This window comes from Anolis carolinensis, chromosome 4 (genome assembly GCF_035594765.1).
Source record: "Anolis carolinensis isolate JA03-04 chromosome 4, rAnoCar3.1.pri, whole genome shotgun sequence".
NCBI lineage: Eukaryota > Metazoa > Chordata > Lepidosauria > Squamata > Dactyloidae > Anolis > Anolis carolinensis.
Window position 1 is genome coordinate 83,712,082 of NC_085844.1, and position 14,895 is coordinate 83,726,976.

The 14,895-nt window shown below is 38.7% G+C and overlaps 1 protein-coding gene across 3 annotated transcripts in view; it reads left to right on the plus strand.

The window, feature by feature from the left end:
* Positions 1–14,895, plus strand: part of pla2g4a (phospholipase A2 group IVA) — a 100,974-nt gene that overhangs the window by 61,563 nt on the left and 24,516 nt on the right. For all 3 annotated transcript variants that reach the window (XM_003223419.4, XM_008114699.3, XM_062980746.1), the window contains 5 exons: positions 5,543–5,679; positions 8,192–8,414; positions 8,814–8,928; positions 10,379–10,516; positions 11,594–11,686. In XM_003223419.4, the coding sequence (XP_003223467.1) occupies positions 5,543–5,679; positions 8,192–8,414; positions 8,814–8,928; positions 10,379–10,516; positions 11,594–11,686 (706 nt within the window). The remainder of the gene's footprint in view (positions 1–5,542; positions 5,680–8,191; positions 8,415–8,813; positions 8,929–10,378; positions 10,517–11,593; positions 11,687–14,895) is intronic.

The window sequence follows — 14,895 nt, forward strand, 5'->3', positions numbered from 1 at the left end:
ACATAAACAGATGCTAATACCAACTGGTTTTAGAGGTTGAAAAGATGCAGTCTTATATATCCTTTCTTGCAGTAAGTTATAGGATCTCTGTATGCAGAGCTGGCATACAGTATCAAGTCAATAAACTGGGTGCCAGCTCTGCATACAAAAATTTATCAGAGGAATTGGCAAAACATTATTTATACTGCACCATAAATTTACAATGTGATTTACAGAATAATATAAGGGGAGAATTACAAGTAGAGGCCTCTAAGCTAGGGAGCTCAAAATGTAACATTTGATAGCGGGGGGGGGGGGGGGCAATAAAGAGATATCTTTGTAGAATAAAGGCTTTTGAGGAACTGACAGTGCCACAGAGTTTCTCTTGGAATGATTTTTATTACATACATAAAAAGTAGCAAAGGAATGGTCAGAATCAATTAAGATTTAACCCAGTGAAATAAAGGAGTAGAAATGATGGACTGGAATATATATAGGCTGAGTATCTCTCACCTAAAATGCTTGGGACTATAAGGGTGTTGGATGTTTATTTCTTATATTGGAAGATTTGCATATGCATAATGAGATATCTTGGACCCAAGTCTAAATGCAAAGTTTATGTATTTTTATGTACATCTTATCCAGATAGCCTGATGGTCATTTTATACAATATTTTTAACAATTTTGTGCAAGTCACAATATTTGTATACACTGAACCATCAGGGGGAAAATATGTCAATTGTCTCTGCCATCCAAGTGGACAACTTCATATATTAGAGTATTTTGGATTTTGAAATTTTGGATAAAAGTTGCTCAGTCTGTATCTTCAAAATAAAATCTAAGAAAGGCAGATTGGGAGATCACAGAGGGTTGAATGTTAAGGATAAGAAACCACTGTTTTTTGAAGACTTTGTGTATTTGTCTTCTGTGCCTTTCATTTCTTGCTATGGTACATTTGTTGCATGTTTCCCCAATATGGAGTTTCCCCTTACACTGTCAGTAAAGAGTGTTTCTGTCTTCAGTGTTTCTATCCTGCAGAAGTGTAATAGGAAAATAATTCCTAACATTAATATTGTAATTGGAAACATTCAAAGCAGCACCAGACTTCTGGCCACATACATACACCACTCCCCAAAATGCAACCCCCCCCCAATTACTGTGATACTATTAGAGCTCACTATGTATTTTCATTAGTAGAATAAGAAAGGTATCTTATGTGGCATTTATATGTTCTTCCATTTTTTATCGTGTCGGAAGCAACTTAAAAACATACAGCAAATCGCTTCTGGTGTGAGAGAATTGTCCGTCTACAAAGACGTTGCCCACGGGACGCCTGGATGTTCTACCATCCTTCTGGGAGGCTTCTCTCATGTCCCTGCAAGTTAGAGCTATCAGACAGGAACACACTCCATCTCACGATTCGAACTGGCAACCATCAGGAGAGCAACCAACCTTTAGGTCAGCAGTCCAGCTGGCACAAGGGTTTTACCCGTTATACCACTTCGGCTCTTCCATTGAAAGTGTACAACAGGAGAGGGAAGTTGACAGTTCCTTCCAGTACAAGATATCACTGACTCTTGAACTTCCTAAAGCAGTGATTCCCAAACTATGATTTTCCAGATGTTTTAGATTTTAGAAGCACCAGCTAAATTGGCTAACAGTCAGGAATTCTGAGAGATGAAGTGAAAAACATTCAGATGACCAAAGTTTACGAACCATTGTCCAAAGGTTTTCCTTCTAGGAGGATATTCATACCTCTCTCTGTTGCCTTGTCACTGTTGAGCAATAATTTCTTGAGTGTCTTTTCTCTTCACTACCCTCTGACAATCTTGTTGAGATCTGCCTTTATAGATCAGTTAAATAATATATAAAGGGTGTTTTCAAAGTTTAAAGCCAATGTGGAAAACTGTAACAGTGTAGGCCTTCTGTTCAGAAAAACTGTATCATTAACGCAGAAAATAAGGAAGTCTTTGTATATAAACATGTGTAGACAATGTTTACCTTATTCTTTATGTGTGTTTTACTATCATATCCTTTCTGCAAGAAGCTTCAAGTAGTGTAAATGGCTAGAGTATATAATGTTTGTTTATTAAAACTGGTTTTACAGCCACTGCTCCATGCTTTCCTGCTATTCTGGAAGAGTTAAAAGACTGAACCCAGAGAGGATCTACTGGCCTTTCTTTGGTGTAAGACAAAGAAGTTTTTATTTGCTTAGGCTTTTCAAGGTAGTGGTGATTTTGTGCTGAGGTTGTTTAGCTGTCACTGCATTTGTATTTTGCTGTGATTTTATGCAGTTTGGTCTGTTCAGTTATCATAATACCATTTTGAACCCAAGAGCACACACTATGGGTGCTGCGGATAAGGAGATTATTGTGATGGCCTCTCTGGATATAGGGCTATTAAAATTGGTTTGGCATATGCAGTGAGGCTGGCTACATCTCACACATCTTTGCATGACCCACCTTCCTGCCTTCAGTTCAGTATGAAGGCTAGCAGGTCTGGTTGCCTATCAGGTTGCCTATCAGGTCTGGATAGGAATTCTTTCGCTTCTTTGAATTTTTTCTCCTAATGAGGAATTGGCTTTAGGGTGATGTCTTTAATTATGCTTCACTGGCTGGCTTTGGAGGAGAATAGCAAAAGTTGGTGTACACCTTGGCACTCTTTGGGTGGAGCTTTTGAACAGCTTTTTTGGGTCCTCAGGTATAAGACCTGGAAAGGAACCTGCCATTGGTAGTGACCTGGTGGTTGACTTTCCCTTTTGAGGTCTGAGGCTTTCAGTGGTGGTGATGGCTGAGTGTGTGTCTGTTTCCCTAGGACTTCCTTCAACAATATGAGTGTCTGGAATGAGCAACCCATAAGGCTGGATTGCTTTTGCAGTCTGGTGTTTTCACCCAAAGATAAACCTGGGTGGTTTGTCACAGGTAGACACCAGCCCCAGCTAAGTCCCCATCCACGTTGCCTTCCCCCCACCACTCTAGCATGTTTTCCAGGTTTTAAACTTAAATAGTTAATAGATCAAATAAGGTGGCCCGTATTTCATCCAACTTTATGTGTCTGATCTCATTATTTCAGGGTTGGCAATTAATGGGTTAAGGTGATGTGCACACGGACTGTTAAAATTGGAGTAGGTCAACAAAACAGCTTTGCTTGTGTAACACTGGGGAAAAACACACAAGTACTCTGGCTTGTGTGTCTTGTGACAAGACAGAATAATAACTGATAGTTTGGTAGTTTTGTTTAAAACTGATTTGTAAGGAAAATGTTGGCTTAGGCTGTTAACATCATATTTGTCTGCAGCCAGAACAATTGGTTAATATTGTTTGTTATACCATGTAAAGTCACTCATAGCAGACTTGCATTTGATTTTGTGAATAAGACTGTAAGCTGCAACACAAAATGGCCAACATATGTTTTAAAAATAAATGTATAGATAGCTCCTTTCATCTGCTTCCTCCTGTCAAATTTTATCAGACTTCACTTTTATCAGACTTCACTAGCACTTGTCCTAGTTCCTGCTTCCTATTGCTCCTTCATTCACACTGATGTCTAGAACTTCCTCTTTTTCAACTGTGTTTCCACATGCCTGATCATCACATTGGTGACCCCTTTAATCTCACAGATAATCCTGAAAATATCTAGGTTAGGTTTAATTTTGCTTCTGGGGTATGTTCCATTGAATGAAGTCTAGTAGTGAATTTCACATTTTTCAATTGAAGTTGATTAATTTTAGTTACTGAGCACAATGCTTCCATGGCTAAAATCACACCTTGCTATTACATTCCTCAGGTGGTCTTATGCAAGACCTAATCATGAAGCCACAACTCTGAATGTTAGATTTAAAATAAAAATATATGCAGAGCTCTTTGAATACAGCATCTTAAATCAAAAGAGCAGTACTAGCAGTCAGTAAATGTATGAAATGTGTCCACGTAAACATACAAAGGATTGTGGTTTTTTGGATATTTCCTGAGCCACACTGTTTGGTATCTCTTGAACAAATCTGCTTACAAATCAGTGGCTAGGAATCTTCCTGATTGTAAGGCGTCTATAAAAATGTTACTCCCTGGTGTGCTAGTTCTGCTTGTAGTTCCTCTTTGCGGTACCACCACTGCAGTACTACATTTCAAGGGTACCTTGATCATTCCTCTGTCTTCTATGTTACCTTCATGTCACATATTGCTCCAATACCTGATTGGGGCATATCGAGGGTGAGTAACAGCCAGCATAACACAGTTTAGCCACATAAGGCCAGTCTCACAAATGGGCACATTCAGGATTGGACAGAGAAGATGGTTCAAAGAGATGGAAGACTTATAGGCCAAAGAAAAGATAGGGTAGGGTCTAACAGTGTAAAGATATCTTGTGTAATATAGTATTTTCCAACTTACATAGCTTTAGCATATTATTAGTTTCATATTTTTCTACCTATTCCCATCATGTATTGATTCTCTCCCTCTCTTTTGCACTGTTTTATAATGATGCCAGAAAACAATAATTTTAATAATGGGCGTTCCCATTCATTTCCCAGAATAAATAAAATAGGCTGAGACAAGAGTGGGAATGACTCTTTATTCTGCGTAGATCAACACCTTTTCAGATTGATATCTCCTAGTATATTGTCATGTTTAACCTCATTAAATCCCAAATGAGGAATTTTCTATTAATGCATGTACCAGCTTTCAGAAGTTTTTAATTTATAGTTATACTTTGTGGTGAAATCTCACACCTTAGATATAAAAAATTTCTTTCGTCTGCCAGAAGAAAATTATTGAATGACTTTCCCTAAGGAAAACTACTGCATGGTGGTAACTCTCAGATGTGGTTTCAAGAAGATACAGTGCTCTAAAAGTGTTAATATTCTGGAAGGTGTGTACTAACTTACATTTTTTGTCTCACATAATAAAGTGATTTTGTTCCTCTGAACAATCTATGTCATGAGAAGCAGCTGAATTTCAGTAGGTAGACTGAAATTCATTAAGCATCATCAACAACAACAATTCTTTATTGATTAGTCACTTAAGCATCATATATCTGCACGTTGTAGCCTAAAACTAAAATGAGAAAAGGCTGATTTCCTTTTGTATTAATGGACAATGCAAAAGAAGAGTCTAAATACATGTTACATGCTAACATTCATAGGGCGCTTCCAGGCAGGGCCCAAAATGCAGGCCCTATCAGGCTTTTACCCAAGGCGTCCAAACAACCAGTCTAAAAGCGCCCATAGTTGCTCAAAGAAGGAAAATCTTGAAGTGCCAAACTACTGGGAGGATAAATAGCCCTTTCTCTAACTGCTGTTTTCAATGCTACAAATCCCCCAATTGGAATGGATATTTATCCTTGGAAATGTATATGGAAGCCTGTGCGTTGGGAGGAGGTGAACACACACTTCAGATTTATGATCTGAAATGGGGAAAGGGTTTACTATAGAAGGGAAAAGTACCACCTTTTCAGTTCCTCCTCCCTGAATATTGCTTCCATGGAGGAATTGTTCTGCAAAACAGCATATATTCTGTTATTTATTCCAATTGAGGATGTTTCAAAATGTATCTTAATTTTTGTCCAGGTGCCAGTGATTGCAATACTTGGATCTGGTGGTGGATTTCGTGCTACGGTGGGATTTGCAGGAGTGATGAAAGCACTGTATGAATCTGGCATTTTAGACTGTGCAACATATATTGCTGGCTTATCTGGATCCACATGGTATATCCCCTTTAAAGCCTTTTTATTATCGTGGTTTCTAAAATATATACAAATAAAGTTAAAAAAATTAGCTGTGTGTATGCTTATCTGTAAATAAAAATCTTGTAAATCAAGATGGAAAATTTAGATTCCTACTCTTGGCAATCCTAGGCGGCATAACCAATGAGAAGGAACAGAGTCTAAAAACATCTGGAGAGCTAGATGTTATTTACTACTTAATTAAAAGAAACAAACCATATTCTCTTTCTTTAAAAAAACCCAAATAAATAAATGTTAATACTTTATTAAGTTGTAAAAACAAACCAGGTTTTCCAGTAACTGAAATGTTGCCCGGATTTAATTAAGCATTGCAGCATAGGGATGTTTTTGCAACCCTTTCCACGTTTGAGAAACCTAAAATCCACAAAATCTGTGTGCCTTTAATTCATTCATTTTGTGTGATCCTTCTTTTCTCTCATATGGGACCATACAGACAAACAAATGCACATGAATGGAATACACACACACTATCTTAAATTATCTTGATGATACAGACTAATTTCCCCTTTATTCAGTCATTCTTATCCTGCCTTTTTCTGGCAAGGAACATCATGGGGAGTTTTCAGGCATGTAGCCCATGCGCTCCCTCCCCTGCCTTTATACTTAGAACTGGAACATACAAAGCAGTAGCATGTGATTAATTGCAGTGTGTACTTTATCTCTTCAGCTTATATTTTGCCATTCAGGAAAGAGAGAAAATATTCCCTGCAGCCAAGAAACAGCTGGAATAATATCCAGAAGCCTCTGTATAAATTTTTGCTCTCATGATTTTTGTAGGAGGGAAGTTTGTGAACAGGAGGAAAGGCCATATGGAAAGAAAGGAAAATAGAAGATTGAGCAGCAGAAGCCAACCCAGGCAGTAAACAATGAAAGTCAAACACTGGGGGCATTAGTAGTCAAGAATGCTGTCTATGGACCCAGGAATCAAACTTTATTGAACTTGAATTCTTACCTATAGGACCCAAATTTGTCTGTGATCAATATGGCACATATTGATCATATGGCACACCCAAACTACACACAGAAGATATCAGATCTAATACCTTGCATTTCCATTTAAAAGATCCAAGAACCAAGTGATGGAAACCGAAGTCTAAGGGCCCTTCTACACTGCCATATATCCTGATCCCGGCGTCATGTAGCCGGGGGGGGGGGGGGGGGCTTGAGGGGCTTCAGCCCCCCGCCCAAAAAAAATTCTCAGGGTGGTCCACGAGAAGGCCTTATTGGTATTATTTAAACTGTTATGTTTATTTATATCATGATCTGATCACCATGCTCACTATATCCCATATGCATGGGGGAATTGGGATAACGATACAAAAGGTTTGCTAGGGTAGATCCTTTCTCACTCAGACTCCCCCTCCCCCCCCCAAAAAAAAAAATCAAAATCCTGGCTATGGGCCTGGATCCTGGATGATATGCTTTACATTGGATTATAATGCATCCCCACTGGCAGATAATCTGTGATCAGATCCTGGGATATAGGAGCAGTGTGAAAAGGGGCCTAAGTGAATTATTGCCAGAGTATACAGTACTGCAGTAAATGGGTAGATTTTTTTTCGTGTCAGGAGTGACTTGAGAAACTGTAAGTCGCTTCTGGTGTAAGAGAATTGGCCGCCTGCAAGGACGTTGCTCAGGGGATGCCCGGATTTTTTTGATGTTTTTACCATCCTTGTGGGAGGCTTCTCTCATGTCCCCGCATGGAGCTGGAGTTGATAGAGGGAGCTCATCCGTGCTCACCTTGGGTTGGATTCGAACCTGGCAGCCTTCAGGTCAGCAACCCAACCTTCAAGTCACAAGGCTTTAATCCACTACGCCATTGGGGGCTCCAGTGGGTAGATAATCTTATCTGGACAAAGCAGGTTAAAGACTAAAGTTGGTGGGCAGTCTTGCCAAGAATAAGTTGAGGGATGATCAGGTTGGACTGGTTCTGGTTCAGAATGGGCTGCAGCTGCTCACACAGCTATCCCACATTCCCTATGTCCCTCTTGTCAGCAGCAACCACTGAGTGCACAATTGCTAGTGTTCATCACTAGCGGTGATTCCTCATTTCCCATTTCCCTCTCTAGTGGACCAGTGTCAGTAGATTCAAGAAGCAATGGCTACCAGCAGTGTCATGCCTGATGATTGTTGCTAAGCCAAGGACTAGAGGGGGAAGATTAGGCTTGTGATCCAGTGGCACCAAATCGGGTTTGGCACTTTGGACCATACAGACTTCATCTAGATCCTGGGTTGGCTCAATGCTGCACCATCTGGACTCCCACAATGCTGATTTGGAGCACCCCCTTCTGCATCAACTCTGAGATATGTGGTCCATGTAAGATGGGCACTAGGTGAATAATGAATGATATATAAAACATGGATAGCTTTATATGTTGTTATTTCTATCCCTCCTCAGCTCTCCCTTTCTAGTGAATTTGTGAGTATCTTAAAACCACTCTTCATATACTAAAACACTTTTGTTTATTTACAGGTATATGTCAACACTGTATTCTCATCCAGATTTTCCAGTGAAAGGACCAAAAGAGATAAATGAAGAGTTGAGAAACAGTGTCAGTCACAACCCACTGAAGTTGCTCACTCCTCAAAAAGTAAAGCGATACATTGAAGCATTGTGGAAAAAGAAGAGATCTGGGCAACCTGTTACATTTACAGATATCTTTGGAATGCTGATTGGAGAGACACTTGTCCAAAATGTAAGTTTCTATTTAAATGAATGTGGAAATTGTAATAATATTGGAAAGCAGGACAACAAAAATGGCGGAGCTATCACTGCATTTTATAATATTTCCAACATCAAAAATTCTCAAATTCTCATTTGCGTCATTGAATACCTGTGACTTTGTGACAAGTTTTTTCTTTGTCATACAAACCACAGTTATCTGGTACCAACTAACACTTGTAAACTGACATCTAAAATTGGGAAATGTAGTTGCTTTTGCAATTATATTTCCCAAAAATGGAAGCAAACAGGGATATTGTGTTGTCGAAGGCTTTTATGGCCAGAATCTATGGCCGTTTTACAGAAATTTAAGTAAATGCAGAATCTCTTGACTTTGAATTTTAAATTGTTTTTGTTCTTAATTTCTTTATAGAGAATGGATACAACTTTATCTGCCATGAAAGAGAAAGTGAACAAGGCCCAGTCTGCTTTGCCACTTTTTACGTGCCTCCATGTTAAACCTGATGTATCAGAATTGATGTTTGCAGGTATGTGTTTTCCATTGCATTATCTAAACTATCTTAAGGGACACACTTTCCAAAAGCTGCTGAATAAGGTGTGCTGAACTAAATATTCAGGCAACCCAGGGACACAGAATGACAGTCCTCTCCTCTGCCTTCCACAACAAGCATAGTTTCTTTTTCTTAACTGTGCTTCACCCTGATTCAGATTCAGAAGTTGTCACTCATGTCCCAGTGCTTTGTTTCCAATCGCGTCTTGGTTCTGGGATTCTAATTGGGAATGGTTCTAGACTACCAATGCTAACTGTTCAGGGGTAAACACTGTTCCCACCACTTCTGGTGCTTTGCTGTCATGGTCCCAGGCAGTTATTCTTGCCTGGAAAATAATTTAGTGTGAAGTTGAATCTACTGAAAAATTCAGACCACCTGACTTGTTTTGGGCTCAATCTTTGGGGGGGGGGGGGGTGTTTATAGGGCCTTCAGATTTTTATGATCAGTCCACCCCTCAAAAGGGTGTTGGACCCCTTCCAGTAAATGTCACCAAGCCAGCAGCACTCCTTTCATGACAAACGCCCCCAGTGGTGCAATGGGTTAAATCCTTGTGCCGGCAAGACTGATGACTGACAGATCAGAAGTTTCAATCTGGGGAGAGCGCGGATGAGCTCCCTCTGTCAGCTCCAGCTCCCTATGCAGGAACATGAGAGGAGCCTTCCACAAGGATGGTAAAACATCAAAATATTTGGGCCTCCTCTGGGCAACGTCCTTGCAGACAGCCAATTCTCTCACACCAGAAGTGACTTGCAGTTTCTCAAGAAAAAAAATGACGAACGGTTCTTTCTCCCAAAGTTATATGTTTCAGATAACTTTTTTGACAAGTAGGCAAACAGTACTAGTCCCTTCCCGGGAGGATTCTGGAGGGCTGAGGACAACAAGGAGGAGGAGAATGACTGGGCTTTGCACTGTCAAGTGGCCACTGCCACTGTCGCTCCCACTGGTGCCTCCTTCCTTCTCCAGAGGTGGCCAATGCATTCTCTCACCAGGCGGCCTTTGGAGAGGTGGGCATTTTTCATGCAACACACTGGTGGACAACAGCTGACACACCAGTGTGTCACAACACACAGTTTGGAAAGTTCTGCCCTAACACATCAGCACCCAAACATGACCACTCAGATATTGCTGGACTCCACTCCTCAATGCTCCAGTATGTGTGGCCAGTAGTCAGGTCATTTAGAGAACCAGAGGTTTTGGAATGTTAAAGGGCTGTTGTTATAGCTTCTTTGTGCTAATGGGATTGAATTTATTATATGAAATTTCCAAAATGTGGCCATTCTTTCAAATATTTAATGTGAAGAATTTCAAATGAGTATGCTTTTTAAAAGAATATGAAACAAATAGATTCATCCATAGCTAGTCTTGGCCTGTGTTCTGTGGCAACTAGCACAAAACATCTGTGTTAATGAGTGCTTGTTCTTCACAGATTGGGTAGAATTCAATCCTTATGAGATTGGGATGGCTAAATATGGGACCTTCATGACTCCTGATGTGTTTGGCAGCAAATTTTTTATGGGAACAGTAGTGAACAAATACAAAGAGAACCCCTTGCATTTCTTAATGGGTAAGTAATTGATTGAACTATATTAGAAATGAAATAATATAGAAGAATATGAAATGAGACTTTCCATCATTTGCTGTTGAATATTTACATTTGTGGTGGGAGAAGTGGTGTTTCCAAATATATTTCAATTTTTAAAAATGTATTTTTGACTAAAAAAAATGCCCCTATGGTTATTTTAAAAGTCTAATGACAATGTTTCCGTATTTGAGGTCCTCTAGCTATCTTAATGTCAAAAAACTTTAAAAAAATAGGAAGTGATCAGGAAGTTTAAAAATTTCAGGATGGTGGCATTATGTGGAACGGCCTTAGACTATGATTTCTGGATGGCATGATTTTAATATTGAATGTAATGTTTTTAAATGTTAATATGTATTAATTTTAATTCAATCTATTATAAGCTTAATGTTGTATGTGTTAAGGCATTGAATAATTGCTACATGTAAGCCGCCTTGAGTCCCCTTTGGGGTAGAGAAAGGCAGGGTAGAAATAGGGTAAACAAATAAATAAATAAATACATGTGAAATTCAGCCATCAGAGTCCTATAAAGGATTAATGCATTTCTAGCAGTTGCCTCCCCTACTGCCTTATTTGGTACTTTCTTTGAGAGTTATATGGGCAAATACTATGTACTATAGAAACATATAATCTAAGAGTTAACAGTGTTTGATCTAAGGCATTTCCTTAATACTGAAATAAATTTACATATTTTAGTTTAATCGTGTTGGTAATTTGTGACAGGACATCATCATGTTTAATGAATGATTAAACCAGAGCTATGTCTAGTTATTTATATTAATTACTCATGGAAGTTAAAATGTTTTGTACTACTTGGTTGATTACAAAACTGCTTTCTGTGGACTGTAGTACACAATATTGTGATGGCGAACACGATGCGAAAGTGGGTTTTAGCTTCTTCAATTCATTGAAGTCTGATATTGAGCCAACAGAAAGATCCTATCCAATGTAAGGACTCTGAATCTTGATATGCGTTTGTCCCATTTCTAAGATCTGCTCTAGTGCTTTAGATGCTTTCCAGTTAAGAAACACCAGTATATCATAATGTATGATTTTTTTCAGGTGTATGGGGAAGTGCATTTGCTATATTATTTAACAGAGTCCTCGGAGTTTCCAACTCTCAAAATACAGGACCAACCATGGAAGAAGAACTAGGTATTGCAATTTTTGATTTACAAGAAATACTGCTAAATTTTAAAGCTGTATACAGTTATCATTTCTGCCCTCCATTTCTTGGTACTGTGTGTTGTGTTCCCTTGTTGGAAAAGGTTTTTTTTAGCTGCCTGCCTAAGGCAGGGTCTACACTGTCCTGCCCTGTTTCCCCGAAAATAAGACATCCCTGGAAAATAAGACCTAGTAGAGGTTTTGCTGAATTGCTAAATATAAGGCCTCCCCCGAAAGTAAGACCTAGCAATGTTTTTTGTTTGGAAGCATACCCAATGAACAGAACACCAGAGCATGCAGGATCGGTAAATGTACGTATTGTAACATAGATTGTTGTACATGGAAATAATGGTAGTAACAAGAAATTCTTGATAGGATTTCAGTTTGTCTGGTTTTGCTGGTTTGTGATGACAACTACTGTACAGTATATAATAAATGTTCATTTTTTGGTTCAACAATAAATGTGAATTCTTCATGGAAAAATAAGACATCCCCTGAAAATAAGACCTAGCGCATCTTTGGGAGCAAAAATTAATATAAGACACTGTCTTATTTTCGGGGAAACACGGTATATCCCAGAATCTGATCCCAGATTATCTGCTTTGAACTGGATTATATGTGTCTACACTGCCAGATAATCTGGTACAAACAGAAAATCTGGGATCAGATCCTGAGATAGAGAGAAGTATAGAAGGGGCCTCAGAAAATTAAACTGTCTTTACCGAACATTAAAAAGATCACTGTTAACTGTACCATGTGAGCCTCTGGCTAGAGCATTCCATAGTTGCAGTCTCACAGAGACCAGATGATTTCTAGATCTCAAAGGATTCTACTTTAGTGCTGCTAATGGAGGTGGAAATGTTATCATCTGACTTTTACTAACTATGTCTCCTGTCCTTACGTGGCCAAGAAGGAGTCAGGTCTCTACTTGCATTATCACTCTTTCCAGACCACCTTAAATGCTATCTTAAGCAAACATCTCAACTATCATGCAAGACTCTTATCACTGACAGTTTTCGTTTCCTGTGTGATTTGTAAGAACTTTGCTTCATGAAAACGTCTCTGAGCTTTGAAAGCTTGTGTACTGCACTTTGGCTTTTGATTGGGCTGATAAAGGTATAGCTGCACTGTATTGCTTGGAGATTGTTATATGTATTTTATATGTTTTATTCAGTTATGTCCCACCTTTCTCCCAATAAAGGGAACTCAAGGAGGCTAACAATACATTGAAAAAAAAACGCATTTAAACCATTTATAGTAATTAAAAAGTAGTACTGTATAAGATAAGAGCATACAAACCCATAGCACCAATCAGCATTCAAACTCCATCCCAGTCCATTGTTAAAAGCCTAGCAGTATAATGTTTGGATTTGCTGGCAGGAGGAGAGCAAGGACAGAGCCATCCTATCCTCTTGAGAGATGGAATTTAAAAGTCTGAGAGCAGCCACCAAAATGATCTCTTGTTCCTACAAAACAAACCTGGGAAGAAGGTGGGACAGAGATAATGTGATATATAGGGCTTTATAAGTCAAAACCAGCTCTTTGCCTTGTTTCTAAAAATGAACCAGCAGCTTCTGGTTCATTTCTAGCTCCTGAGTCTATAATGCCATATAATCCAGTTCAAATTAGATAATCTGGATTTTATATGACAGTGTAGATGGGCCACAAACTTCAGCTGCACAAATGCACACCTTGTCGCTGCTGGAACATAGGTTTCTAGACTCGGAGCTAGAACCCAAGAGTGCCCCAGACTGCAAATGTATATCTTCAGGAAGAATATCACTCCAGCTAAGACCCCTTCTATGGTCCCTCCTAGACTGCCATAAAATCCAGATTATCAATGCAGATAATCCACATTATCTGCTTTGACCCTGATTATCAGAGTCTACACTGCCATGTAATCCAGTTCAAAGCAGATAATCTGGATTTTATATGGCAGTGTAGAAGGGGCCCATCCTGTCATATAAAATCCAGATTATCTGCTTTGAACTTGATTATATGACAGTGTAGACTCAGGGCCCTTCCACACAGCCCTATATCTCAGAATATCAATACAGAAAATCCCACAATATCTGCTTTGAACTGGGTTATCTGAATCCACACTCAGATAATGTGGGATTAAATCTAAATAGTTCTGAAAGTTCTGAAAGTATATCTTAGTTGGATGAAATCCAACCAAGCACAGTTACGTCAGTTGCTTCAGTGAAACTAGGTGTGAGTAGCACTTGTGCTAGATTGTGGGAAAGACATTTAAAACTACAATGGGTGGTTGTGTTTCCTTTTTTGGTCATTTCTTTCATCTTGATCTCATTCTACTGCCTCTCTTAAATTTCTGTTGCTTCATTTTTACTATTTGAGTAGTAGCTGAGTAAACGTACAGCTGTGAACTAAAATATACAAACCTTCCATGACATAATCTTGCTATACTCATGAATTAAGATGCAATTTGCACACAGGCATGACTTTTGTAATAATATTTGTGTATGTGTTTATTTTCTGGAATGTAGAAATATCCATATTAAATGTCCACACATGAGGTAAAAAACCTCCTTGGTAGAAACACTTTTGTAATTATCCTCGAGCAAAGAGTCATGTTCTTGTTCTATTTTTATTCACATATGGAGTGACGTCCTTTACAGTAAGTCAATGTGAGGATTTTTTATGTGGCTGGAAAGTAGTACCCATTTTGAATATTTCTTTGGTGTTTTAAAATTCTAATTTAGAAAACTAAGAATAAATTCCAGGACCAAATGTACTTTCACAACTCCTCCTATTAATACACACCAGTTATAGCATTCCAGTCCTGTTTTGTTTTAATTAAAGTTTCCCATTACATTAAAATGGGAAAGTGGAGATAATGTAACCAAGTTTTGTATTATGTATATATATTGAATGTTTTTATGATCTGTAAACCGCTCTGAGTCCTTATCAGAGATAGAGCGGTATATAAATAAAGTTTTGTTGTTGTTATTAAACTTGGATCAAATCCTTGTATAAATACATTATATGATCCTTTTTAAAGGCAGTGTTGATGTGCAGAGAATCAGCAGAACTTGGACTGCCTCTAGATTTTTGTTTCCTTCTCTTGCTTTGGCATCGTTCTTGCCTTGATGGTGTGGTTTCTTCTGCAAATTCATTTTCATGGCTGGGTCTGTAATGTTGGTAATCCATACTGTGTACATTCCTATCTCTATTTGGTG